Source organism: Myotis nattereri, assembly GCF_964212035.1.
Source record: "Myotis nattereri genome assembly, chromosome: 21".
Taxonomy (NCBI): Eukaryota; Metazoa; Chordata; class Mammalia; order Chiroptera; family Vespertilionidae; genus Myotis; species Myotis nattereri.
Genome location: NC_138097.1, coordinates 10,150,938 through 10,176,990, shown reverse-complemented (window position 1 = coordinate 10,176,990; position 26,053 = coordinate 10,150,938). Strand labels below are relative to the sequence as shown.

The window sequence follows — 26,053 nt, the reverse complement described above, 5'->3', positions numbered from 1 at the left end:
TTGGTGCTTCGCAGGAGGCAGGAGGCCTATCTGGTTGGCCTTTTTTTCCTTTTTTTAAAATATATTTTATTGATTTTTTACAGAGAGGAAGGGAGAGAGATAGAGAGTTAGAAACATCAATGAGAGAGAAACATTGATCAGCTGCCTCCTGCACATCTCCCACTGGGGATGTGCCCGCAACCCAGGTACATGCCCTTGACCAGAATCGAACCTGGGACCTCTCAGTCCGCAGGCCAACGCTCCATCCACTGAGCAAAACCGGTTTCGGCTGGTTGGCCTTTTTGAAGACACCAACCTATCCATGCCAAACGTGTAACAATTATGCCAACAGACACCCACCCAACACACTGCAATGTGGAGAATGTGCTTAAGAACTATGATAGGAAATATTTCATTTTTTAAAAAAAATTCTCCTCTTCCTGTTATTGGTAGCTCTGAACGTTAGATATTTGCTTCCCATGGGGTTGAAAGGTACCTAAGTATATGACTGCAAGTGGAAAACAGGGGACAGAAATCAGGTTTTGGCAGTTTTTCCATTTTCATTTGTGTGCGAATTTTTTTTAATGTAAATGCTGGGACATAAAGCATTCATGCAAGTGAAAATGTTTCAGTGAACAAGTTTCAGCAGTTAGTTCAACTTTGTTAGTTAAATGTTTCTGGACAATGCCAACATTTGGATTTTTAAAAAATAAGTCAATTTCTTATTGATGGCAACTAAACAGTGTTTGTAGCATTTTTATGATAAAGTAGATTCCATCCATTCACTCCACTTTTCTAAGTTTCCTACATGCAAGCACATGTTTTAAATGTGGTTTGTGTTATTCCTGTAAGTTTGCTATTAAAATACATTAAACTTTAAAATATATACATATTTGTAAGCTATTCCGATCAGTTATGTGCTACTAATAATTATAGTAATTCAATTTGGAAAAAAATTTCGGTATAAGAAATTGAAAAACAATTCTTAATATATAAACTTTTTTTTTTTTTTTTTGCATAAGTATGATACAATAAGCAACAAGACTTCATGCATGCCCTAGCTGGTTTGGCTCAGTGGATAGAGTGTCAGCCTGGGGACCGAAGGGTTCTGGGCTGGATTCGGCCAAGGGTACATGCCCAGGTTGAGGGTTCAATCCCCAGTGTGGGGCATGCAGGAGGCAGCCGATCCATGATTCTCTCTCATCATTGATGTTTCTAGCTCTCTATCCCTCTCCTTTCCTCTCTGAAATCAATAAAAATATATTAAAAAAAGAGACTTCATGCATAAAAATATATTGCCTCAGAATAAAATTATATAGGAAACTGAAAGAGAAATATGTGCTCAAAGAGAAAAAGGAAAAATGTAAAGTATCTGTTAAAGAGGTAAAAAAATTTTAATGTGTTTTGCAAGTGGATGATGTAGGTACAGAACTGCTCTCATATATTAATATTCTACGGAATACATTTTAAAAGTTTAGGTAACAATTTTGTTTTAAAATGTTAAAATAGACCACATTTTCTTGATTTAAATTCATGTTGAAAAATTTCAGACGTCAAGTTAAAAATGTATAAGTGGTACAGCTTTTCAAAATTCTTTTAGGAGGCACATGTCCAAATAAAGTATGAAGACACCAAGATCTAAAATTAAATTCCTTATTCTTTCCTTCTAATCTTCTACCCTCGTGCTAGTTCCATTTCCAGGTATCATCAATGGAACTAGCCACCTGCACCAGAAGCTGGTATAAACTTTCACTATGTCCATATTTCTTACCCCATCAGTTGCCAGTCTTGTTGATTCTACTGTTTTATCTCTTGACTCTGTCCTCACCTTCCTTTTCTACTGTTGCCACTATCATCATCTCTCTCTTAAATGGCTGCACTAGGGTTCCTAAAGGGCCGTCCTGCCTCTAAACTGTTCCTCCACTCCATCTTCTATCCACTGCCAGGGTGAGGAAAACATTTTAACCAAAAAAGCCAAAACATAATAGCCAAACAGCTCCAATCAAGCCACCTCCAGGTGAATGTGCCTATAAGACAAATCCAATACTTGAGCAGTATGATATGCAAGACCCTCTATGATCTGGCCTCAAGCAACCTTTCCAGGGTTATCCCTTCTCTTTATTTCTCCACTTATCCTATGGATTATTCACCATTCCTTGGGCCTGACCTGTATTTTCTTTTTTTTTTTTCTTTAAATACATATTTTTATTGGTTTCAGAGAGGAAGGGAGAGGGAGAGAGAGATAGAAACATCAATGATGAGAGAGAATCATTGATCAGCTGCCACCTGCACCCCACCCTGGGGATAGAGCCTGCAACCCGGGCATGTGCCCTGGACTGAAATCGAATCCCGGACCCTTCAGTCCACAGGCCGACGCTCTATCCACTGAGCCAAACCAGCTAGGCCTGACCTGTATTTTCACACCGAAAACTTCAGCCCTGAATTCTCACTTTTCTTCTGTTAAAATGCCACTCACTTGCCACTTCACATCCAGTAGGGTGAATACAGTAAAAAAGACATACGGTAACAAGTGTTAGTGTGGATGTGGAAACACTGCCACCCTCACACAGGGCTGAAGGTAATGTGAAATGGGGCAGATGCTTTGAAAACCAACCTGGCAGTTCTTTAAAAGGTCAAATGTAGAGTGACCATATGGCCCAACAATTCTTCCCCTAGATATATATCCCAGAGAAATAAAAACACATGTCCACATGACAACTTGTACACAAATGCTCATAGCATTATTCCTAATAGCCAAAAAATAGAAACAACTCAAATATTCACCCCATGACGAATAAATAAAACGCAGATTATCCATACAATGGGACAGTTGTCAATAAGAAAGAATGAAGTACTGATACATGCTACAACATGGATGAACCTTGAGGACATGATGGTGAGTGGAAAAGGGCATCACAAAAGGCAACAGAGGATATGATTCTATTTAAATGAAATGTCCAGGACAGGCAAAAATCTAGAGAGAGAAAACCGATAAGCAGTTGTCTAGAGCTGGGAAGGTGGAGGATGCTGGCAATGAACTGCTAATGTGCATGGAGTTTCTTTTAAGGGAGACAAAAATGTTCTAAAATTAAATAGTGGTGGGACTGCACAACCCTGTGAATAAACTAAAAAAATAAAAAATTTTAAACATCACAGAATTATATACTTTAAATTGGTGAATTTTTAGATATTGACATTATAACTCAATAAAGATGTTTAAAATTTTTAAAAGACCACTCATCCTACAAAACCCACTTCCTTTATAAAACCCTGTCTGACCCCTCTTCACTAATAGTTGTTACTCTGGGTTATAGTTAATCTTGGCTTTCTGAGTTCCTGCAGTAATAATTTACACTTCTGATCACCACTGACTTCATTCTGCAATGTGGAGAGAATTTAAAGGGTGCTGAAAACAGACTGTTTGGGTTTAAGTACTTACGCCAGCGCTCGCTAGGTATGTAACCTTGTTCAAGTTGTTTAATTGCTGTGCCTGTTTCCTCATCCATAAAGTGAGAAAAATGGGAGGATCTACTTCCTAAGACTTTTGTGTGGATGAGTTAATACACAAAATGCCAACAACAGTGCCCTGCACACTGTAGAGGCTAGAGGTATGAAAGTGTTAGCTGTTACTACTGTTGTATTGTTACATTATTATTGTTGTATTAAACTGCCCATATGTTTGTCGCTTCCTCAGTTCGTGTTTCTCAGGTCCTAAGGGAAAGGGAAAGTTTATTATCCTCCTTGTATTTCCCAAAGAGGAAGAATAACATCATAGACGACCATAAGGAGAGGAGCATGGGGGCCATGGCTCCAAACCTTTGGATAACTGCCTTCTTCAGGGTCATGACACATCAGCAGTTGGGCAAATTTAATGCAAACAAAGGGCTTACTGGCAGAAAAGAAGAGCAGGAAAAAATGTATCAGAAAGTGTTAATTAAAATTTTGTACTTCCACTAAGAAATTTAAACCTTCCCAAATATAGAAGTACCAAATATATTAAAGAGTCAACAGACTTGCCCAAATTTTCACATTTTACCCACATTTACCCAAATTCCTCCATATGTTTCATTTATTCATTCTTAACAAGTGCCAATTATGCACCGGGCACCACATGCTAGACTCAGGAAATGTATAATCTATTGCTTTTGCAAGATCTCCTCACACTACTAGGAAAAGATGTTAAAGGTGTCTGCTTCTAACTATATTTGTGCAATGTTTACTCAAGCAAAACGACAAATTCTATACTTAACAAAAAGTTATTCAAAAGGTGAATTGAGCCCAGCCGGTGTGCCTCAGTGGTTGAGGGTCGACCTATGAACCAGGAGGTCACAGTTTGATTTCCTGTTAGGACACATCCCTGGGTTGCAGGCTTGATCCCCAGTAGGGGCGTGCAGGAGGCAGCCGATCAATGATTCATATATATATATATATATGTATATATATATATATATGTTAGAAAAGGCTAATTGAACTGAACTTATATGATTTAACTGTCGGGCATCCGGAAAATATGACTGATCAAAAGAACAGTAGATTGCTTCTGACATAAATTGAGGGGGGAAAAAGCTAAAAATATTGCCTATCTAAAAAAAGAAAAAGCTTTCACAGACCAATGTAGTGCTTGTAGACGCGAATTTCTAGTATGTAGGTTATTCACTAAAACCTAAAGTATGACACCTTAACTATCATGTAATGTTTATCAATTATGGAAGCAAAATATACTTCTCCCCAATTTTATACAAACTCCCCTCTGCAAGTGAAATCACACACAAAAAACTGAGTACTTGGGAATTCTTGCACTCAAGAACGCCAGTTTAGCCCTGGCCGTTAGAGTGTCAGTGCTTAGAGCGTCAGCCCAAGGACCAAAGGGTCCAGGATAAATTCCCAGTCAAGGGCATGTACATGGGTTGCAGGCCCGATCCCAGCCACATTGATGTTTCTCTCTCTATCTATCTCCCCTCCCTCCCTTCCACTCCCTTTAAAAATCAATGTATCCACGGGTGAGGATTAACAAAAACAAACGCACGCCAGTTTAATCTGCAAAGGTCTTTGTAGCTACCTTAATCTCATGACCCCTCCTATCCTTCATGTGGCACTTCTAGTTCTTCTTATAACCCACTGAGAGATGCTATTGTTTTTACCATATTTATAGAGCCAGCTTATTCTCTATTTCCAAATGAACAAAAGGTGTACTTAAAAAAAACATCACCTCAATATATTAGTCATTCCTTCAGGCTTTCCTCAAACTCTAACGCCCATTAACAAATTGGAAGGAAGAAATATTGTAACCTTGGTACACAATAGCTGTTAAGTAATTATTTGCTGAGGGAATGAACTTATCAGAGTGCGCTTGTGTCTACAAACTCATGCAGAGATACAAACTAATCCAGTACACCCTATATATGTGGGGCATTTTACTGTTGTGGTTTTTATTATTGAATAATTATGGATTTGGTGCCAATAAGAAGCCCTTTGCTGTTGAGATGGAAACAAAGTTTAAAAAGCTGTTATACATAGTTTCTGGACTATTTTCAGCATTCTGGGTGTCACTGGGACTCGAGAAAAAGGACAAAGCAGGGTCATTGGTTCATTGCATGATGTATATTCTAGGATGTATGGGAGCCAAAATCAGGTAAATAAAAGCTACTTTATTACTGGGACGCTCCCAGGGCTAACAGGAACAGCATGCACTTTATTCCGATTTACAGAATAGGTGACAAGAGAAAGTTTTCATTTCAGTAAGCGAAGAAAAGCCCTTAGGGCGCTGGTTCCCAAATTTTGCTATATATTGTAATCACCTGGGGATTTTCTTTTTTAAAGGCGTTGGCAGTACTGCCCTCACTGCACGCTAATTGGGCAGTAACGCCACCCCAAAAAAGGATGGTTCACTTGGGGATTTTTAAAAACCTACTGGTTTCCAGCCCCAAAATTCTGAGCTAATTGGCATCAGGCACACCCTGGGCACTGGGATATTCAAAGCTCCGTAGATTATGATAATGTGTAGCAAACTGAGAGCCACTGCCCCAGGGTTCGAAATGCACGACTTTCAACCACTTACACCTGAGGCCTGAGAATCTTCAGCTGAGTGAGGATGTCCTTCTGCACCCTGGGGTTAGCGGTGGCAGTGAGGGCCATCACCGGAACAGAGGGAAACTTCTGGCGAAGCATATTCATTCTTTTGTAATCCTGACGAAAATCATGTCCCCACTAGTTGAGAGAAAAACCCGCTTTTCAGACCATTTGAATCTTTCGTTTATACAAAGCAAATACTGCTCACCACATTCAGAACCACCTTCAAGTGAAATAGAATATTCTTCAGTGAAATAGAATAATTCACCCAATGTTTTTTCTCTCTTTAGTTCTGAAAATATATATACTGTTGGTGGTATATATTTATCAATATTTCAAGACGTAAAAAACAGTATTTACCTGACTGACACAATGTGCTTCATCAATAACAAACCTTGCCAAGAGCTTCCTCTCATACAGATTCTCCAGGGTAGAAATCAGCCTGTTACTTGCACAGACCTAGGTCAGAAAAGGATTAATTAGACCTTTAAAAATATTTAAGCATCACCTCACCTCAAGGATTCTGTTGTCTTTAAGTTCCACTGCAACTTACGTTCCATTAAAACCTTCAGAGAAAAGTGGTTCTTATTCCATTACCAGAGGCCCAATACACGAAATTCGTGCAAGAGTAGGCCTTCACAGCTCCAGCTGCCCGGCGGCCCTGTCCCCTGCCCCGCCCTGCCCCACCCACTGGTCATTCTGGAAGGTTGTTCAGCCATCCGGTCTAATTAGCATATTAGCTCTTTATTATATAGGATATGAAGAGAATTAGCAGAAGTGATAGAAAATAGCAGAGACATTTTAGGATGTTTAGCAAACAGTTATGTATCAGGTCAGTGGTTCTAAAACTTTGGACCTCAGCATACCTGAGGGCCATGTTTACACTGGGAAATGCTATGGATACGTTACTTGCATGCTTGGTACTTGGGGAGGGACACACACACACACACACACACACACACACACACACGTATGTATGTATATATTTCATAGCTCTGTCCATGACAGGGCCTAGAAGCAATGACATTCTAGTATTAACGACCACATCTGGCACCCTCATCTTAACAGGCATGTCAAAAGGACACAGAAGCCAGTTTGATGAAGCTCTCCCATTGGCCAAATTAGAACATTCAAATTACATAACAAAAATAGATGCTAGCCTACTATATAAGTTAATTTCTTACTAATTTCTTACTAATTATTTCTTACTAATTTCTTACTAATATAAGTAAATATATAGGTAAAAGGGAAAGCTATTTGTTATAGTAAAATGCCAACTAATCAGAAAAATCATCATTTGGCAGCCATTATAGTAATAACTAAAGGGGAATCATCGATGCATGATAAAACTATTAGGTAAAAGTCTGATGAATAACAGGATATTTACAGTTTTAGAATATCCCACAACAATTATCTACTATTACAAAGGCAGAAAATAACCTAAAAAACTTACATTTATGACAAAGGAGAAAAAAGTAATTTTACAGTGAAGAAGTCTGGCAGACACCACCTAACCTAGGTGACTAGGTTAACTAACATCACCAATAACAGAATAAACTGACATCAAATGCCTCCTGAGAGGATGCACTGAGAACTTATCACCACTTCTGATGTGCCTGCCAAGATGAATAACTTGAATCTAATCACTAGGAAACATAAGATAAACTTAAATTGAGGGACAGTTCTCAAAATAACTGGCCTTCACTCTTCAAAAGTGTCAAAATTGCCCTAGCCAGTTTCGCTCAGTGGATAGAGCATTAACCTGCAGACTAAAGGGTCCCAGGTTTGGTTCTGGTCAAGGTCACATGCCCAGGTTGCTGGCTCGACCCCTAGTGGAGAGCGTGCAGAAGGCAGCCAATCAATGATTCTCTCTCATCATTGATGTTTCTCTCTCTCTCCTTCTCCCTTCCTCTCTGAAATTAATAAAAATATATTTTTAAAAAATTGTCAAAATCATGAGACAAATTATTTAAAGAGACATGACAACTAAATGCACATTCTAGGAATTTCTTTTGCTATAATGGACATTATTAGGACAACTAGTGAAACTGAAGTTCACAGACTAAATAATAGTGTTGTATCAATAAAAACTTTCTGATTTTGATCATTATACTGTAATGCAAGAGAATTCCTTGTTTTTATGAAATGCATGGCGAAGTATTTAAGGTTAAAAGGATATATCATGTCTACAACTTACTTTCAAATATTAAAAAAAATAGAATGATAAAGCAATCACAGTAAAAGTTACTATTTGGAGTTTCTGGGTGAAAGTCATACAGGAAATCTTGCACTATACTGTATATCAGAAATATGTCAAAATTGAAAAATGTATGTATTCTAGTGAGCTTTTAGGAGATAATAGAAAAAATATATTGGTCTCCACCCCAGTGTCTGGCAGAGAGCTCCCGAAATCCTTGCAATTTCCTAAGTGATAAGAATGCTGGGAGCATCTTTTTACCCTAGAGTCGAGTCTGGGGGGATCCTGGGTGGGGGCTGGTCACCACCAAGACCAAGCCATGATCAGAACCTTGGAATTCGCAGCGCCACCCTGCATCCTCCAGACAGGGGGAGAGGGGCTTGAAATAGATTTAGTAATTGATCATGCCTGTATGGGGAAGCCTAAATCAAATCCCCAAAGTATGGGATTCAGAGTTTCTGGGTTGGCAAACACATCCACACCAGGAGGGTGACACCCCCAACTGCATGAGGACAGAAGCTCCTGTGCTCTGGACCTCCCCAGACCTCACCCAGCGTTTTTCTTCATCTGGCTGTTCGTCTGTATCTTTATCATGTCCTTTAGCAAACTGGTAAACTTAAGCACTGCCGTGGGTTCTACGGGCTGCTATAGCAAATTAATGGGAACTGAGAAGGGAGCCATAAGAACTTCTGATTTATAGCCAAATCAGAGAAGTTACGGGTGACCTGGATGGAAACAATCGTGTTGGACTGAGCCCTTAACCTGTGGGACTTGACACTATCTCTGGGTAGGCAATGTCAGAATTGAGTTAAATTATAGGACAATTGGCCGGTGTCACAAGAATTGCTTGGTGTAAGGAAAAAACCTCCACACACTGGACGAGCAGAAGGAAGTATTCTATGTGAGGAATAAAGGAGAGTAACAGAGGAGGGAAAGGCTGGGTTTGCCATACTCAAGAGCGAGAACTGAACTGTTTTTACTAACACAGCTCTAATGTCATATTTTAAAATAATGATAAAATACAAACCTTCTCTGGAGTAACATACAGAAGTTTTATAATTGGGTCTTTTTTTGATAACTGGAGGTAAATACTTGTAGCTTCTGAGTCGGTCTTATCACCTGTCAGATATGTAGCTGGAATCTAAGTATTAAAGTAGTAAACAATGTAAATTTTACACATTAATCTGATTTAAGCCTATATTTACCCTTAGCTTTTATAAATATTTTATAAGTTACATGTCAAACCTATCAGAGGAAAGATAATCTCAATGTAATAAAAATAACAATAAGGCCCTAGCCGGTTTGGCTCAGTGAATGGAGCATCGGCCTGCGGACTGAAGGGTCCTGGGTTCGATTACGGTCAAGGGCATGTACCTTGGTTGCAGGCACATCCCCAGTGGGGAGTGTGCAGGAGGCAGCTGAATCGATATTTCTCTCTCATCAGTGTTTCTAACTCTCTATCCCTCTCCCTTCCTCTCTGTAAAAAATCAATAAAATATATTTTTAAAAAGTAACAAAAAGGACATAGTACATTTTTTAAAAACCCTTACTAACTACAATTTAAAATATTCTTCTCAATGATTAATTCTTTTTCTTTTTTCATTTTCCTTTACTTCCTTTGCTTTTCATGTTTGTAAGTAATATAAATATGAATTCAGCATCCAAAAGATCCAGTCCTAATGTATAGGTACATTCTTTTTTAGGTAAATGTGTATTCAGGGTTTTAATGGGTAACAGTGATGCAAAGGCCGTAACATCAGGACTGACTTAACAACGGCTATCATCACTGCACTAAGACATTCTTTGGAAGAAGAATCTAACCAGCGGTCTTGTTGAAAAAGGTAGTGGCGCCCTAGCCTGTTTGGCTTAGTGGATAGAGCGTCAGCCTGCAGACTGAAGGGACCCAGGTTCAATTCTGGTCAAGGGCACATGCCCGGGTTGCTGGCTGGATCCCCAGTAGGGGGCGTACAAGAGGCAACTGATCAATGATTCTCATCATTGATGTTTCTATCTCTCTCCCTCTCCCTTCCTCTCTGAAATAAAAAAAGAAAAAAAAAGAAATTCACCATAAAAAAAAAGAAAAAGGTAGTGGCTCATAACCCTGAAAGTAATTGTTTGATCACAATATGCAGGATTTAGCAGAATGAATCCACATACTATTGTAATCTCAGCCAGGAGGAAAACGGACACACGTGTGGGTACAGGCATGTGTATGCATTTTAAGACGTTAAGGGAGTAAGATAAGAACTATGCTGATCTGGCAGCAATAAAAAAACCCTCCTTTCATATTAAATAAAAATTTTTTTATATCAGCAAAGTACAAGTTAAAAGTTCTTACTAAAATTCATTCTCCTAGAATAAAATCAGATGGAAGGTTATCTGTATGAGAATTTTCAGACTTGAGCTTAAATGTACAACTTAATGTAATAGCTGTACTTCATTCTTATGATTCACAAACTATTAAATAAAAAGGCAGCCCAGAGTACTAAAATATAATTATTTTTAAGTTATATATTTTTATGAGCATTTTTATTGTAACTGGTAGAATTTTGTTTTTAACTTACATCCAATGAAGTCAGCTTTTGGACTTGATCTACGATAAGTGACCTCAAGGGAGAAATGACAATCGTGACCCCAGGAGAAACACAGGCAGGGAGCTGGTAACACAGGCTTTTACCACCTCCTGAAAGAGAGATGAAAAAGAAATACCTGTCAGGTCCTATCTTGAGAGCATGAAGGCAAAAGTTACAAAGTAAACCACACACAATATTTAAGATAATTAACAGAATACCAAGTGATATTTCCTATGGTGCCACAATTTGCCATATTCAAATGAGTCAAAATACTTAGACAATTTAAATGTGTAAAGATTATCTTTCAGGCCAAAACCGGTTTGGCTCGGTGGATAGAGCGTCGGCCTGCGGACTGAAAGGTCCCAGGTTCGATTCCGGTCAAGGGCATGTACCTGGGTTGCGGGCACATCCCCAGTAGGAGATGTGCTGGAGGCAACTGATTGATGTTTCTCTCTCATCGATGTTTCTAACTCTCTATCTCTCTCCCTTCCTCTCTGTAAAAAATCAATAAAAATATATTAAAAAAAAAAAAAAAAAGATTATCTTTCAGGACATCTCATGTAGGTACATATGATAGCAAAAGCAAGAATCAGGGCGGAAAGCTTAAATGCAATAGAATTGCTTTAGAAGACTACTTGGGAAATCCAAATGCAGTATAAGAGGCACTCTAGTTATGATTCTAGAATTAAAATAATTATCTATACTAATAAAAGGGTAATATGCTAATTAGACTGGGAGACCTTCCAGACAAAGCCATGGTGGCGGGGCCGAGGCAGAGGCAGTTAGGGGTGATCAGGCCTGGAGGGGTGGGCAAATGGGGGTGACCAGGCCGACGAGGTGGGGGGGGGGGCAGTTTGGGACGAGATGGCTGGTGGGGCCGGGGAGCCGTTGGGGTCGAGCAGGCCGACAGAGTGGTTAGGGGCAATTAGGCAGGCAGGCGAGCAGTTAGGAGCCAGTGGCCCCAGATTTCGAGAGGGATGTCTGACTGCCAGGTTAGGCCCAGCAGTCAGACATCCCCTGAGGGGTCCCAGATTGGAGAGGCTGCAGGCCGGGCTGAGGGACACCCCGCGGCCGCACGAATTTTGTGCACCGGGCCACTAGTTTCATATATTTCATTTTAAAGAGTTAAATGAATATTAAAACCCACAGTTAACATGGTTTAATATTTCTTTGATGATCCAGAGGGCACTTCTAGAATCTCTTTTGTTAAACCACTAGTATGAATACTTCCTTACTCTTATCCATAGGGTAATATTCCCAATCTTCCTTTGAAGTAAAGGGTAGAACTATATTTGTGTGCATTAACAGAGGATGAAGAGAAAGAAATTTCTTTTGAGATCAAAGGGTGGGGTGGGGTGGGGTGGGATCTCTCTACATGTAACTCTAATTCAAAATGGCAAGACAATCAGTACACATTTAATGGTAACTGAAATGATTAATCCCTAATTTTCAACTTCATCAGCCCACTAATAATAGAAATTTGTGCTAGGCAGTTTCTAGGACTTTGATTTTTTTTTAAACAAAACAGTCCATCTTTTCTGCATGTGCAGTAAGTAAATTTCTCTTTGGTATTTATGTGTAAATGTCATGGCAAGACCAGGAAGCTGAGTTCTAGTTTCAGTTCTACCACTTAATAGGTTATGTGACTTAGACATGCCATTCAACCTTATCACGCCTCAACTTTATCATGTCCAACATGTACTAGATCAGTAGCTTACAAATTTTGTCAAAAATAAACTACACACACACACACACACACACACACACACACACACACACACACAATACCAAGAGGTTAAACTGGAATGGAAGGACACATAAAAACACCCCCTCAAGCCCTGGTCAGTGTTGCTTAATGGTTAGAGTGTTGGGCCTTACACTGAAGGGTTGAGTGTTTGATTCCTAGTCAAGGGCACATGCCTAGGTTGCAGGTTCGATTGGGGCCCCAGTCGGGGTGTGTGCAGGAGGCAACCAACCGATATGTTTCTCTCCCTTCCATTCTCTATAAAAAAAATCAATGAAAAAAAATGTCCTTGGGTGAGGATTAACAATAACAACAAAAACACCCCCTTGAAACCCCAAAGGACCATGGGAAGCCCCCCAAAACCAGTAGACGACTCAGGGTCCTTTCCTGCTTTAGTTATGGAGTACCAACTTGGAGTGGACACAGAGCACAGAGTAAACAAGTTAATGAAACAGGAAATGATTATTAATCAAACATCACCTAAATTTTAAAATCAGTTTGAAAAAACTTCAGATAGCCAGATAATACTATTAAACAATGATGGCAATTACTAATTGCTTAAGGTCACAACAAGGAGAGTAGATGGCCCAGGGAAGACTACATGTGCAAGTACTGAAACTCCAAACTCCCCCTGGTTCTTATCCGAACTGCTTATTTAATAGTCTGACTTGGATGACTATAAATCATTGAACAGCTGTTATAAACGTTAACAGCACAATGAAAAGTCCTGGATCTCCTCAAAACAGGCCAAGGAAGAACTACGCTAAATGCTTTTCATTTAATTTTCATAACACTCTGTGAGACAGGTTCTTTATTATTATCCCCACTGCACATGTGGGGTCCAAGGAATGAAGGGCCTTGCTCAAGGTCACTCTGCTAAGAAATGGCAGGGCTATGCCTTAAGCCCAGGCCACCAATCCAGAGCTGATGGTTTTAACCACCATAGATCACTAGACTGTAAAAAATCAACTGCCAGAAATGGTCACATCTCTATTCCAGTCCTACATTTTTATTCATGTTCCAGACTAATTTAGACTAGGAAAAGAAAAATCCCCAAAGAGAAATTCTATATCAGTTCAACACAACGAGCTTTGAGTTGAAAATCTTAAAGGGCTATAAATGTTATCATGTCAACAACTAGAACAGAGGGTATGAGGTAATACACTTTTTTACTATGGCATGGGAGGTTTAGAGGCCCATAAATGATAGAAATACTGTCGGTGTTCTTTTTATTTCTATTAAAGGGCTTTCATTTCACATCGGCCAATGGATTCCTGCCAATTCACATCTAAAAATACATACCAGTGGGCATTAAGATAAAACAGTCTTCACCAAGCAGTGCAGCATTGATCGCCTCTAGCTGATTAGTTCGAAAATGATGGAGACCAAATTTTTTATGAAAAATCTTCATCATTTCTTTTGTATGAGGAAAATTAAGACTTTGGAAATGCTCGTGATTCAGATTTCTGGATGGTAAATTTTGCGTCGACTGGTCTAAGAAAATAATCAATGTTCAGAAAAAGCAGTGCATTAATGTCACAAGACAGTTTCAGCGTTTACTCTTTGCCCTGCATAATCACTGACATGCCTTTCCCTATAGCAAATTCCTTCTTTAACCATGTACTGAATTTCCTTCCATACAAGTGTCAAGGCCACCAGAAACTTCCTAAGGGCCAAATTCAAGTTTTTCCTTGATTTTTCTACAGCACTACCACTACTCTCTTTCCTCTTCTCTTTTGACTGACCTTCGAGACATCTGTGGATTTAAATTCCCTCTCCTGGTTCCACTTCCTCCACCTCCACCTGCCCCTGAAATTTAGAAGTCTTTCAGACACTTGGGGCTGGGCTCTTTAGATGCTCTTTTTTGGAAGTTTCCTAGTCCTATGATCTTCAGCATCACCTGTGTGCACAGAAGGCACAGATCTCTGTAAGAACTGACTGATCCGCCCTGACTGGTTTGGCTCAGTGGATAGAGCGTCGGCCTGCAGACTGAAGGGTCCCAGGTTCGATTACGGTCAAGGGCCTGTACCTAGGTTGCGGGCACATCCCCAGTAGGGGGCCTGCAGGAGGCAGCTGATCGATGCTTCTCTCTCAGTGATGTTTCTAACTCTCTATCCCTCTCCCTTCCTCTCTGTAAAAAATCAATAAAATATATTAAAAAAAGAAAAAAAGAATTGCCGAAACCAATTTGGCTCAGTGGATAGAGCGTCGGCCTGCGGACTGAGAGGTCCCGGGTTTGATTCCGGTCAAGGGCATGTACCTGGGTTGCAGGCATATCCCCAGTGGGAGATGTGCGGGAGGCAGCTGATCGATGATTCTCTCTCATCCATGTTTCTAGCTCTCTGTCTCTCTCCCTTCCTCTCTGTGGAAAATCAATAAAATATATTTAAAAAAAAAAAAAAAAAAAAGAACTGACTGATCTACTCCTAAGTTCCAGTCCTATATGCATCTTCAGTTGTCTGCAAGACATTCCTACCTAAATGACTTACCAAAACTGTAAGCTCAACAAGTCTTGAAATAGCCCTCCTCAGCTTTTCTCCAAATCTGCCTGTCTCCTGACTCCCCTATTTCTGTTAATGGTGTCACATTTCCCAGTCACCCAGTCAGAAAACTCAGTCATCTCAGCTTCCTGATTCTTCTTCCACAATGTCACTCACATCTGCCCCCTGCTCTCCATCTTTGCTGTCGCAACTTTGGTTCAACACAGAGAATTAGAGCCCCCGCCAGCTTTGGCAGTTACTCCAACTCCAACGCTCAACTATCTCAAGATAATTGCGAACGTCAAGTATGACACATTCTAACAGCATACAAAAATAAATCCATTAAAGGTTATTTAAAGGTCAACAGTGTAACTATAAGAACAACCTCCGTGGTATTAAGTCATCAATAACAAAAATAGAGAGGGCTGTACTTTACAGAACGTTGTACATCTAAACTTGTTTCAGTTAAAAAACAAAACACTTTGTGATAACTTTATAGGATTGATGTACGGTTTTAAAATTAATTTTGGCTTTTCTCTGCAGCCTTTACAGTGGCTAATTTCATTCCTCCAAAAACTTTCCTCACTAAACTGTGAATTCCAAGAAGGCAGGAACTATTCATCATTTATTCATTACCAGAACCCAGAGCAGAACATGCACATAGTGGGCACTCAATAAATATTTACTGAATGAATTAAAAGGAGTCTAGGCCAAAAGAAATAATTTGATGATTTAAGAAATGTAACTTCACACAATTTACAACAGCTAAGATCTGGAAACAGCCCATCAGTAGGTAAGTGGATAAAAAAGCTGTGGTACTTTTATACCATGGAATACTATGCAGGAGTAAAAAAGAAGAATCTCTTAGCCTCTGAGACAGCATGGAGAGACCTGGAGAGTATCACGCTAAGTGAAATAAGTCAGTCAGAGAAAGACAAGTATCCCATGATCTCACTCATATGTGGAATCCAATTAACAAAATAAACTGATGAACTGAGTGGATCCAGAGACATGGAAGCATGGAACAGAGTACGGAATCTTGAAGGGAAGACGGGGAGGGTGTGTGGGTGGAAGGTAATAAACCAAAGACTTTTATGCATAGATGCATAACTCATGGACACAGACAATAGGCTGGTGAAGGCCTAGGGAGGGGGGCGGGGAGTCAATAGGCGGGGGGGAAGGGGACATATGTAATACTTTCAACATTAAAGATTTAAAAAAATAATAAATAACAACAACAAAAGAAATGTGACTTGAAATCTGTCTTCAACTGCCCTGTATTTTAATATTTTGCGACATAAACATTTCTCTACTTGATAAATTGATCAGTTCTCAAGTCAGAATTCTAAAATATACACTTACATTTTTGAATTGACCCTGAGAAGTTTTTATTTTGAGCAGTAGGTGTCACAGGGAGGCAGTCTGTCTTGGTTGGAGAAATTCTTTTTGATACTGATTTAATGGGCCGACCTTCCTTAATAGGTGGATAGGCAGCGGTGGAAGACTTGTTCGTTGCTAAGCCATGCATTATATTTTCCCACTCGTCATCATCATCTAAGTCATCTATGTCAAAATTATCAATCTCACAGGAGGCCTGGATTTCCCTTTCTAAGTCATCTGTTGAAGCAGTATGTTTATTCTGATCTTTCACAGCAGTGCTTGTAAGAACACTTCCTGGAAAATGAGAGCTTTCATTTCTTTTTTCTGTTCTTGGTGTTTCAGCCCAGTTGCTACTCACAAAGGACTTCTGTAAATGGGAATTGAATAATGGTCTTTCAAAGAGGTTCTTCTTGGTGACCGAGAACCCTGTCTTTCCTGGGGGAGTCACCAAACATCCCCCAGAAGAAATGGAATTTGAGGGAATGGGCGGAAAATGTAACTCATCAGAACTCCCTGTAGGGCAGAAATCGCCCTTTGAAAACGCATACGGCAAGGAAACAGATGCCATGTCCTCCATGGGGTTACCAAGGGCATCAGGCCTGTACCTCCACATTGAGCCAAGGACACTGGCATCACTTGGGTTAAAATCTGCTTCGGCTAGGAGTTTCCTTCTGAAGAGAAAACACACAACACCATAGTAAGTGTGAGTAGTCTGCCACGGTAGGCCACACAAGTATATCTTTAGTTCTCATCCCAAGTTGTGGCAAAATACATTCTCTTTTTTCCAATTTCAAAAATTCGGATAAAATACTAAAGGAAGCCCTAACCGGTCTGGCTCAGTGGATAGAGTGTCGGCCAGCAGACTCAAGGGTCCCAGGTTCGATTCCGGTCAAGGGCATGTATTTTGGTTGCGGGCACATACCCAGTAGGGAGTGTGCAGGAGGCAGCTGATCGATGTTTCTCTCTCATCGATGTTTCTGACTCTCTATCTCTCTCCCTTCCTCTCTGTAAAAAATCAATAAAATATATTTTTAAAAAAATACTAAAGGAAAAGTTTGAAAAAGTAAATAAATTTAAAACATCTATTCAGGATGCTAACCATTTTGCTCTGTACGTTTCTGATAAAGTGGTGGCAATGCAGCCAGATATACTCCAGAAGGAGAAAAATCAAGGTACCTTATGTTTCGCTGCTGAAGTAGATCGTCCCCACAATCCAAAGCTTTCAGTTCATCATCAGGAATAGCATCAACTAAGTTACAAATGTGGTCCATCACTTCAATAAGCTGCTGCTGCAAACTTATCTGTCTACCTGTAAAATAATCATGGTGTTAATATTGTACCTTGAAAACAAAAAAGACAAGTTTTTCAAAGTCATGCATGTAAAATCTGAAGTAATTTAAAAACAAAACTATAAACTTTATACTGTCCTTACTATCTGCCCGTGAAATAATATGAAAGCAGATTGTCTCTAATTCTATATCATGAGAACCTGTAACGACGTTATTTAATTTCATGTTAATTCTTAATATTTCTCTTAGGGTAACCAAGGTTGTTGGAAGATAAAGTTTTATCAATTTGCTATGATTTTTTACTAACTTCAGGTGTATTTTGTGCCCACACAAAATATATTATAAAGGGCTGCACAGGCAAGGACTCTTCACCCCACTCCCATTTCCCAACTCATTCTCACACAGATGCTTCTTCCCACATTCCTCTGTAAACCCCCCAGTCTGTTCTCTCTTCCTCTCCTTTCTGCCCTTTAGACCCTTTAACTGACTGCGCTTGGTCAGCAATTACCCAGTAGCCTCATTCTCTTCTTTGAACATTTTCTTTCCCTTATTTCTCTGATTGTCTCCTGTTTCCTCTGCAGCCCACCGACTGCCCTTTCTCCTGTGTACCTTTGGCCCTAGGGTAGAATAGACATCTTACTTGCTTCCCTAACCCATTTTTTCCCCCAACTGATTTTAGAGAGAGAGAGGAAGAGAGAGAGGGATAAAGAGATAAAAACTTCAATGAGAGAGAAACATCATCAATCAGCTGCCTCCTGAACGCCCCTCTACTGGGGATCGAGCCTGCAACCCAGGCATGTGCTCTGACTGGGATTCGAACCAGTGACCCCACCCGCCAGACCCAAGCTTCTTTTCAACGGTAACAGCACAGCACCCAGACTCTCTCTTTGGAGACCATCCCTGCCCCACTCCCTCAGTGGGCACCTGAAGTAAGTCAGCTCAATGAGAATCAGGTCAAGTTTTTTGGCTGGCCGGAAAAGAGGACCTCTCTTTTCAACAAGCTGGACAGGCTGCTGGTGGCCCTCTCTGCCACCACATAGGGAAACACACCTTGGAAATAAGACTAATACAGGGGAAGCATAAAACAGAGATAGAAAGAAATGGAGGATTGAGATGGAGAGATGAGACAGCACAGTGGTCAGAGAAGGCAGGTGTGAGAGAAATTCCTGATAACAATAGTTGGGTATCTGAATCCAGCCCGCCCACTCCACATTTTGTTTAACCTATGTAACTAAGAAATAGAATGTCAAAGAAGGCGAGGCTTTTGATGAAGGAAACAAATGGGTTAGGGAAGCAAGTAAGATGCCTACTCTATGCTTAGGGCCAAAGGTACACAGGAGAAAAAGCAGTCAGAGGGCTGCAGAGGAAACAGGAGACAATCAGAGAAATAAGGGAAAGAAAATGTTCAAAGAAGAGAATGAAGCTACTGGGTAACTGCTGACCAAGTGCAGTCAGTCAGCAGCGGTTCTCAACCTGTGAGTCGCGACCCCTTTCGGGGTCGAACGACCCTTTCACAGGGGTCGGCTAAATACATCCTGCATATCAGATATTTATATTACGATTCATAACAGTAGCAAAATGACAGTTATGAAGTAGCAACGAAAATAATTTTATGGTTGGGGGTCACAACAACATGAGGAACTGTATTAAAGCGTCGCGGCATTAGGAAGGTTGAGAACCACTGAGTTAAAGGGTCTAAACGGCAGAGAGGAGAGGAAGACAGAACAGGTTAGGGCAGCCGTGGGCAAACTATGGCCCGCGGGCCGGATCCGGCCCGTTTGAAATGAATAAAACTATTGAAAAAAAAGACCGTACCCTTTTATGTCATGATGTTTACTTTGAATTTATATTAGTTCACACAAACACTCCATCCATGCTTTTGTTCCGGCCCTCCGGTCCAGTTTAAGAACCCATTGTGGCCCACCCCTGGGTTAGGGGGTGTCCAGAGCAATGTGGGAAGAAGCATCTGAGTGAGAATGAGTTGGGAAATGTGGACTCTTACTAATGACTGATGGAAACAGGAGCGTGAGGTATGAGATGGTAAAAGTGGAATTGCTGAATTCCTACTTTCATCTGTTTTCTCCGCAAGGAGAATGGGCATGAGATTGGAAAGAGGAAAATAATGGTCTGAAGGAAATGAAAGCCAAGACAGGCTCAGAGGAAGACAAAGCCATTGGAAAGAAGCTCAAGTCTTCTTGTCTGGACAGATTACACTTCAGAATACAAAGGAAACCTGCAAACAAGATCTCAATGGTATCTGAAGCATCTAGTTGATGGAAGAGTGAAGACAAGCAAACATTGTTCTAATTTTCAAAAAAAACTGTAAAGTGAGTGCCAAAACCTACAAGCTGATGATCTTGATATTGATTTAATACAAAATTCTAGAACACGGTATCAAACAGCTGCTTTGTGAGCTATAGAGAGAGGAAACAATTATAGAGTTAGCAAGAGTTCATAAAAATCGCCAAAACCGGTTTGGCTCAGTGTATAGAGCGTCAGCCTGCGGACTGAAGGGTCCCAGGTTCGATTCCGGTCAAGGGCATGTACCTGGGTTGCGGGCACATCCCCAGTGGGAGATGTGCAGGAGGCAGCTGATCGATGTTTCTCTCTCATCGATGTTTCTAACTCTCTATCTCTCTCCCCGCCTCTCTGTAAAAAATCAATAAAATATATTTAAAAAAAAAAAAAGAGTTCATAAAAATAAACGAGTTATCTTAACGTTCTAAGTTCTTTGAAAGGATTACTAGACTGGCAGATAATAGCTACCATTTACTGAAGGCCTACAGTGTACTTTACTTGACAATTCAGCAAGTTAAATATTATTTTCACCGTTTTATAGAAACTGAGTCCAGAGAAGCTCAACTAATGTGCCGAAGCCACACAGGCAGGAGTAGGACGCGACAGGGCTGTAGCTCAGGTCTGTGTCACTCTAGAGTCAATGTCCCGTCCATTTCCTCTTGGCGTCTCAGACCTTGAACTTCTGGAGTCATATGACCAAGATTTTAGGAACCCCAGGGACAAGGGAAAGAAGCAGGGTCTGAAAGTAGATTTGTAACTAGTGAAACAAGAAGTGGTGATGAATGAACCGATGCCAGCCGACAGGGAGGCCTCTAACAACATTCAGTAAAGCTCTGTTCTTGCCCCGTCCCTGCCAATCATTCTGAAACTTAATGATGAGGAAACATTACAGTGCAGAGGCTGTCAGTGTAAACCCAAGAGCTTCAAGACTGCTGGGTTCGAAGCCTAGCTCTGCTGTTGTCTGCTTCTATGACCATGTGTCATCACTCCTGCATTTCAGTTTCCTTATTTGTAAAATGGGGATAACAGAAACTAACTTAAAGATCCCTTTTAAGGATTAAAAAAGTTAATATTGTAAGAAATTTGGAGCAAACAGAAGCAATACAAAGACCACTAGGCACACTGTATGTACAACATCCATCAAAGAAGAATAGAATGTGTTACAGAAATAGTCAGAGAAGAAAAAGAGCTCTTAGAAATGGATTTGATAAAAATGAAAAATTCTACAGAAGAGTTAAAGATAAAATTGAGGAAATCTCCAAGAAAGCAGAGAAGCAAGAAATGGAAAACAGGAAAGTAGGTAATGGAACCCTAACATCCAAATAAGAGAAGTCCAGGAGGAGTGAAAGAAAAAAGAAGGAAATAATAGAAAACCTTCCAGAATAGAAGGACACAAATTTCTAGACTGAAGGAACCCCTGGGAAGTAGAAATTAGGAGAAAGGAGACTGCTGTTTTTCAGTCTTATAGTACTACTAGATTATTTTTACTAGATATTTAATAGCAAACATTTTAATGAATTAAGAAACAAATCCAACAAACAAAAAAGTATTAAACTTTAAGACCCAAACCCAGAGTTTATACAAGGAGAACAAGGAGGATGTCTAGAAACCAGAATCTATAAATAAGAGTTAAAAGACCTAATAATATGTAGCCTTAAAAAACACACACAAAACTTCTGGGAGCTTCAGACTTAATTTCACAAGGATTAACTTATGGGAAAGCAAATTTTGGTTCAATATAAGAAAATTTTCTAACAATTAGCATTTTCAAATTAAAGAATGAATTACCTTGTGAGAACATGAGTTTACAAGTTGTTTGAGCAGATGCTGGCTAACCAATGAGCAGGGATGATTCTATATTACGGCAAAAGGAACTATAATTTGCCATCTTATACTCTACAGTCACAGGTAAAAATACAATCTTACTTGGTTTTCAAAAGTTAGTAATTAAAATATATGACATGTCTAAAATATTTTTTGTACCGTCACAGTCTCTGCTGGCTTCTTGGTTAGATTGCTGAGTAGGCATTTTCTCTGGTTTTGACAAGTCCTCTGGTGTGCTTAGGCTATCCTTCTTTCTGTCACAGGTGTCAAGCTCCTTTAACATACTACAAGTTTAAAAATATACAACCAATCAACGTATAGAATACATCATTTTTCCTCTAATATTTCTGCACAGCTTGGTCAGACAATATATAACAGAAAAGAGAAATATATTTTTGTATCTTCTCTATTCTAAAACCTCTTTAGCTGGCCCTCAAAGTCATTCATCTTCTGGCCCAGGAGACCTTTTCAACTTTGTCTCCAATGAGGACCTTTCAATAACCCCAGGCTCCAATCACAGTGCATGGTGTACATTCTTCACGTAAGTCCTGTGTTGGCTCCTTCAGAAATTCGGCCTCTGCTCGTCTATGAAAAACCCACCATTCCAATCTCTTCCTACCCAAATCACACCTGTTCCTCCAGGCCCAGCTCAAGGGCTATTTTTCTGATTTCTCCAGCAAGTGGTTTTTAACATCTCTTTTCTGAGACTCCAACGCATTTTATCCAGACTTCTCTTAAATCAACATGTATATGTGTATCTGTACATATAACCAACTTATACAGATCATACAAAAATATATTAACACATATAAACATGGTCAGTCTGACTAGATATAAAAAATACTTTAAAAGTAACAAAACAAGTACTAATTGTTAAAGAGAGTGTACTGTGGCAATCCAAAGAAAGATAAAGCTTTGCAAAGGGGGTAGAATTGGAGGAAACCTTGAAAGATGGATATGAGAAGTGACAGACTATAAAGAGATAGAAAAGACAGTTCTATTCACCTGATATCCAAGAATCAACTGTACTTTTCTAAAACAGGATTTTGGAATGCAATCTTCTAACTAAATCAAACATTGATGAATAAAACTATGTTTTATAAAATGATAATATATTATATTTAAGGAAAAGGCCTTACATTTTAGCAGTGTTTTCCAATTTGTCTCAAGGCTCATAGGACCTTAGGGTTATTTTAAGGGCATAACTAGCGATAAAGCTGAAAGGTAAATTGGGGCCTGAAGATGGAGGATTCCAAGGGCCAGCTCAAGAGGTTTACGCATACAAGGAGCTACAAAAACATGTGTCTCTTTTCTATTATATATTACCTGACCATTACACTTCTGAAATTAATTCAGAAGTTACAACCAGCATTTTAAAACACAATAAAAGGTAATAAAATTTAAGTGTCCTCTGCATATAAAGCATGATTTGTGAAAATTCTATTTGTTTTATAATATACACAAATGTGTATATGAGGTTGCAGTGGGAAATTACAGAAAGAATCTACCTTGGAAATAAACATTTTCCAAGTGCTGAAGATCTAGGTAAAGTTAATTACGGTATGAAAACTCAATAAATTATATAGCCATTAAATGGAATAAGAATAAAGACTACATAATATAGAAAATATTTTAAAAATACTACTTAAGAGAAAACTCAATAAATTATATAGCCATTAAATGGAATAAGAATAAAGACTACATAATATAGAAAATATTTTAAAAATACTACTTAAGAGAAAAAAAGCAGAAGCCTTGGCTGGGTAGCTCAGTTGGTTAGAGAGTTGTTCCCATATGCCAAGGTTGCAGGTTTGATCCCAGGTCAGGGCACATACAAGTATCAACCAATGAATGCATAAGTTAGTCAAACAAGCTCGGCTGGTGTGGCTCAGTGGTTGAGCACTGACCTATGAACCATGAGGTCACGGTCCAATTCCCAGTCAGGGTACATGTCCAGGCTGCGAGCTCGATCCCTAGTGGGGGGCGTGCAGGAGGCAGGCAGTCAACGATTCTCTCTTATCATTGATGTTTCTATCTCTCTCCCTTTCCCTTCCTCTCTGAAATCAATACAAATATATATTAAAAAAATAAGTGGAACAACAAATCGATGTTTCTCCCTCTCTCAAATCAATAAAATTTTTTAAAAGCAGAATAAACAGTAGAGTTACATGTTAATTACAGCAAAAATCATACACATGCAGAAAAAGGTCAAAACCGAACATGGATAAAGAAAATGTTTGGTTTGTTGGAATGTTGAGATTACAAGTAAGAATCCTGTTAAGTGGTTACAGTGTTATTTGTGCAATGCACACTTTATAAATAAACACACAAAAAGCCAGGAAATAGCACTGTGCAGGATCTTGTCCACTGCCATTAATTTTATCATCCTGGGCCATCCCCTGCTTCTCCCTGGACCTCAGCTGCTTCACCTGCTAAATGATGTTGATTTAGAATCCAGACTCTATATGAACTCCTGATCATTTTTTTACTTTGTGCAATTCTGTCTGAATTTCTATTGGGAGGGAGAAGAGGAGAGGGCCGTTTTTTAGTTTAGAAGAGGAGGTACAGTTTTTTAGTTTTGTCATCAAATAATAATCATGCTCCAACCTTTCCTGCCCCTTTAAACATCCCAACACACCTGTTAAAACACAAACCTGGAGAAACTTGATTATGCACACAAACACCTCCTTCCTGTATTCCTTCTCTAATTAAGCTAACACACTATAGAGATCTATTTCTTACCAAAATATTGGTTAAAAATGTAGTATATAATCCACCACTTAACTGGACTGTGATTTAGACTGGGATGAGGACGGAGGTAACAATGATTATTAATTTGTATGTTAAGCTATTGATGATCTGTGTGGACTATGTATTTTTCCCCATAACACTACCACAACCATGTCCCTAATTTAATAAAATTCAGTGAATGTCAAATACAATAGTCAATTCTATCCTGTAGGATTAAAAAAAAAAAGGGGGGAGGGGGAGGTAACATGTCACTTACTAAGTAACTGTCCAAATAAGGAGTTAGCTTTGTGTCATATATTCCTCAAGTTAAAATCAACTACATGAAATTGTTTGGAGGTCTCATGAAATTACAATTTTGGTAGTCTGCTAAAGCTGGAACTTTATAGCTTTAGCATACCACCAATTAAATAAAATGTATCAATAGGAATTTTTTGAAGTTTTCATTTAGATATAAAATAAACTGTGCAGAGCATGAAATGATACAAAAATAATAGTGCGTAACTAAATTAAAGTATTTCAGATACCTCAAATGCAAACACTAATGCTTATTAATTAATCAGCTATTTTACCTAAAGCATTTTAGAGAGGAAGAAGAGGCAGAAGTCGTTATTTCTTCTGGAGAAGGTGGAATAAAATCGATATCATAATCATCTTCATCAAGTTGAACACATGGAGATTTCTCCAGTGAATGGAATTCAGTTTCTTCCAAGTGTTTTTCCTTTTCACTATTATCTAAAGTAGAAAGTTGATAACATAGGTTATTTTAATAATTAATGAGACAGAAAGAACAGGGTATGAGCACTGAAAAAGTGAGTGCGTCAGGCAAGTCATAAACACTAGCACCACTCTGTGAGCCCTCTCGTTTCCCACCTTAATGTCAGCTTGTTTTTTCATAAATTATTATTGAGTCAATTGGAGCAAGTCCAGTGAATACTGGATTGAGGCCAAAGATCTGCTTAAGGCTTTTCATAACTGTCTCATTAAATTATGAAACTCTTACTTGGCACCAGCACTTTTGTTTTTCTATTTTTTACTCAAATTTAAGTAAGAGTAAAGTGCAACAAATGAGTCTAATAATTTTACAAACACCATTGTTTGTACAAACTATTTTACTTTATCACAAAGGCTTCCTAGTGCTGTAAGTCTATCAGATACAATCTCTCTCTCCTGACTATAAGGAGAAACACAATGCCCAATTGTTGCTCTTTAGTTCACATTTTACAAGTTTTCTCTTCATAAACAGACACACATCTGATTAGACTATAGCTCTGTTTATTATCAATCACTTTCTGGTCCTCTCTCACCCTACAGGATTCAGGTACTTAAAAATTTGTCTCACGCCTGACCGGTTTGGCTCAGTGGATAGAGCATCAGCCTGCGGACTAAAGGGTCCCGGGTTCGATTCCGGTCAAGGGCATGCACCTTGGTTGCGGGCACATCCCCAGTGGGGAGTGTGCAGGAAGCAGCTG

General features: G+C 39.3%; 2 protein-coding genes across 2 annotated transcripts in view; both read right to left on the bottom strand.

Moving 5' to 3' along the window:
* Positions 1–26,053, bottom strand: part of CRTC3 (CREB regulated transcription coactivator 3) — a gene marked incomplete at its 5' end in the record, with an annotated part of 1,283,408 nt that overhangs the window by 1,105,916 nt on the left and 151,439 nt on the right. The gene's annotated exons all lie outside the window — the stretch shown is intronic.
* Positions 1–26,053, bottom strand: part of BLM (BLM RecQ like helicase) — a 74,124-nt gene that overhangs the window by 37,773 nt on the left and 10,298 nt on the right. The window contains exons 4-12 of the mRNA XM_081114736.1: positions 25,154–25,316; positions 21,993–22,117; positions 17,599–17,731; positions 16,405–17,093; positions 13,865–14,056; positions 10,810–10,928; positions 9,273–9,386; positions 6,409–6,507; positions 6,038–6,186 (exon numbers count right to left, since the gene is read on the bottom strand). Of these exons, the coding sequence (XP_080970862.1) occupies positions 6,038–6,186; positions 6,409–6,507; positions 9,273–9,386; positions 10,810–10,928; positions 13,865–14,056; positions 16,405–17,093; positions 17,599–17,731; positions 21,993–22,117; positions 25,154–25,316 (1,783 nt within the window). The remainder of the gene's footprint in view (positions 1–6,037; positions 6,187–6,408; positions 6,508–9,272; positions 9,387–10,809; positions 10,929–13,864; positions 14,057–16,404; positions 17,094–17,598; positions 17,732–21,992; positions 22,118–25,153; positions 25,317–26,053) is intronic.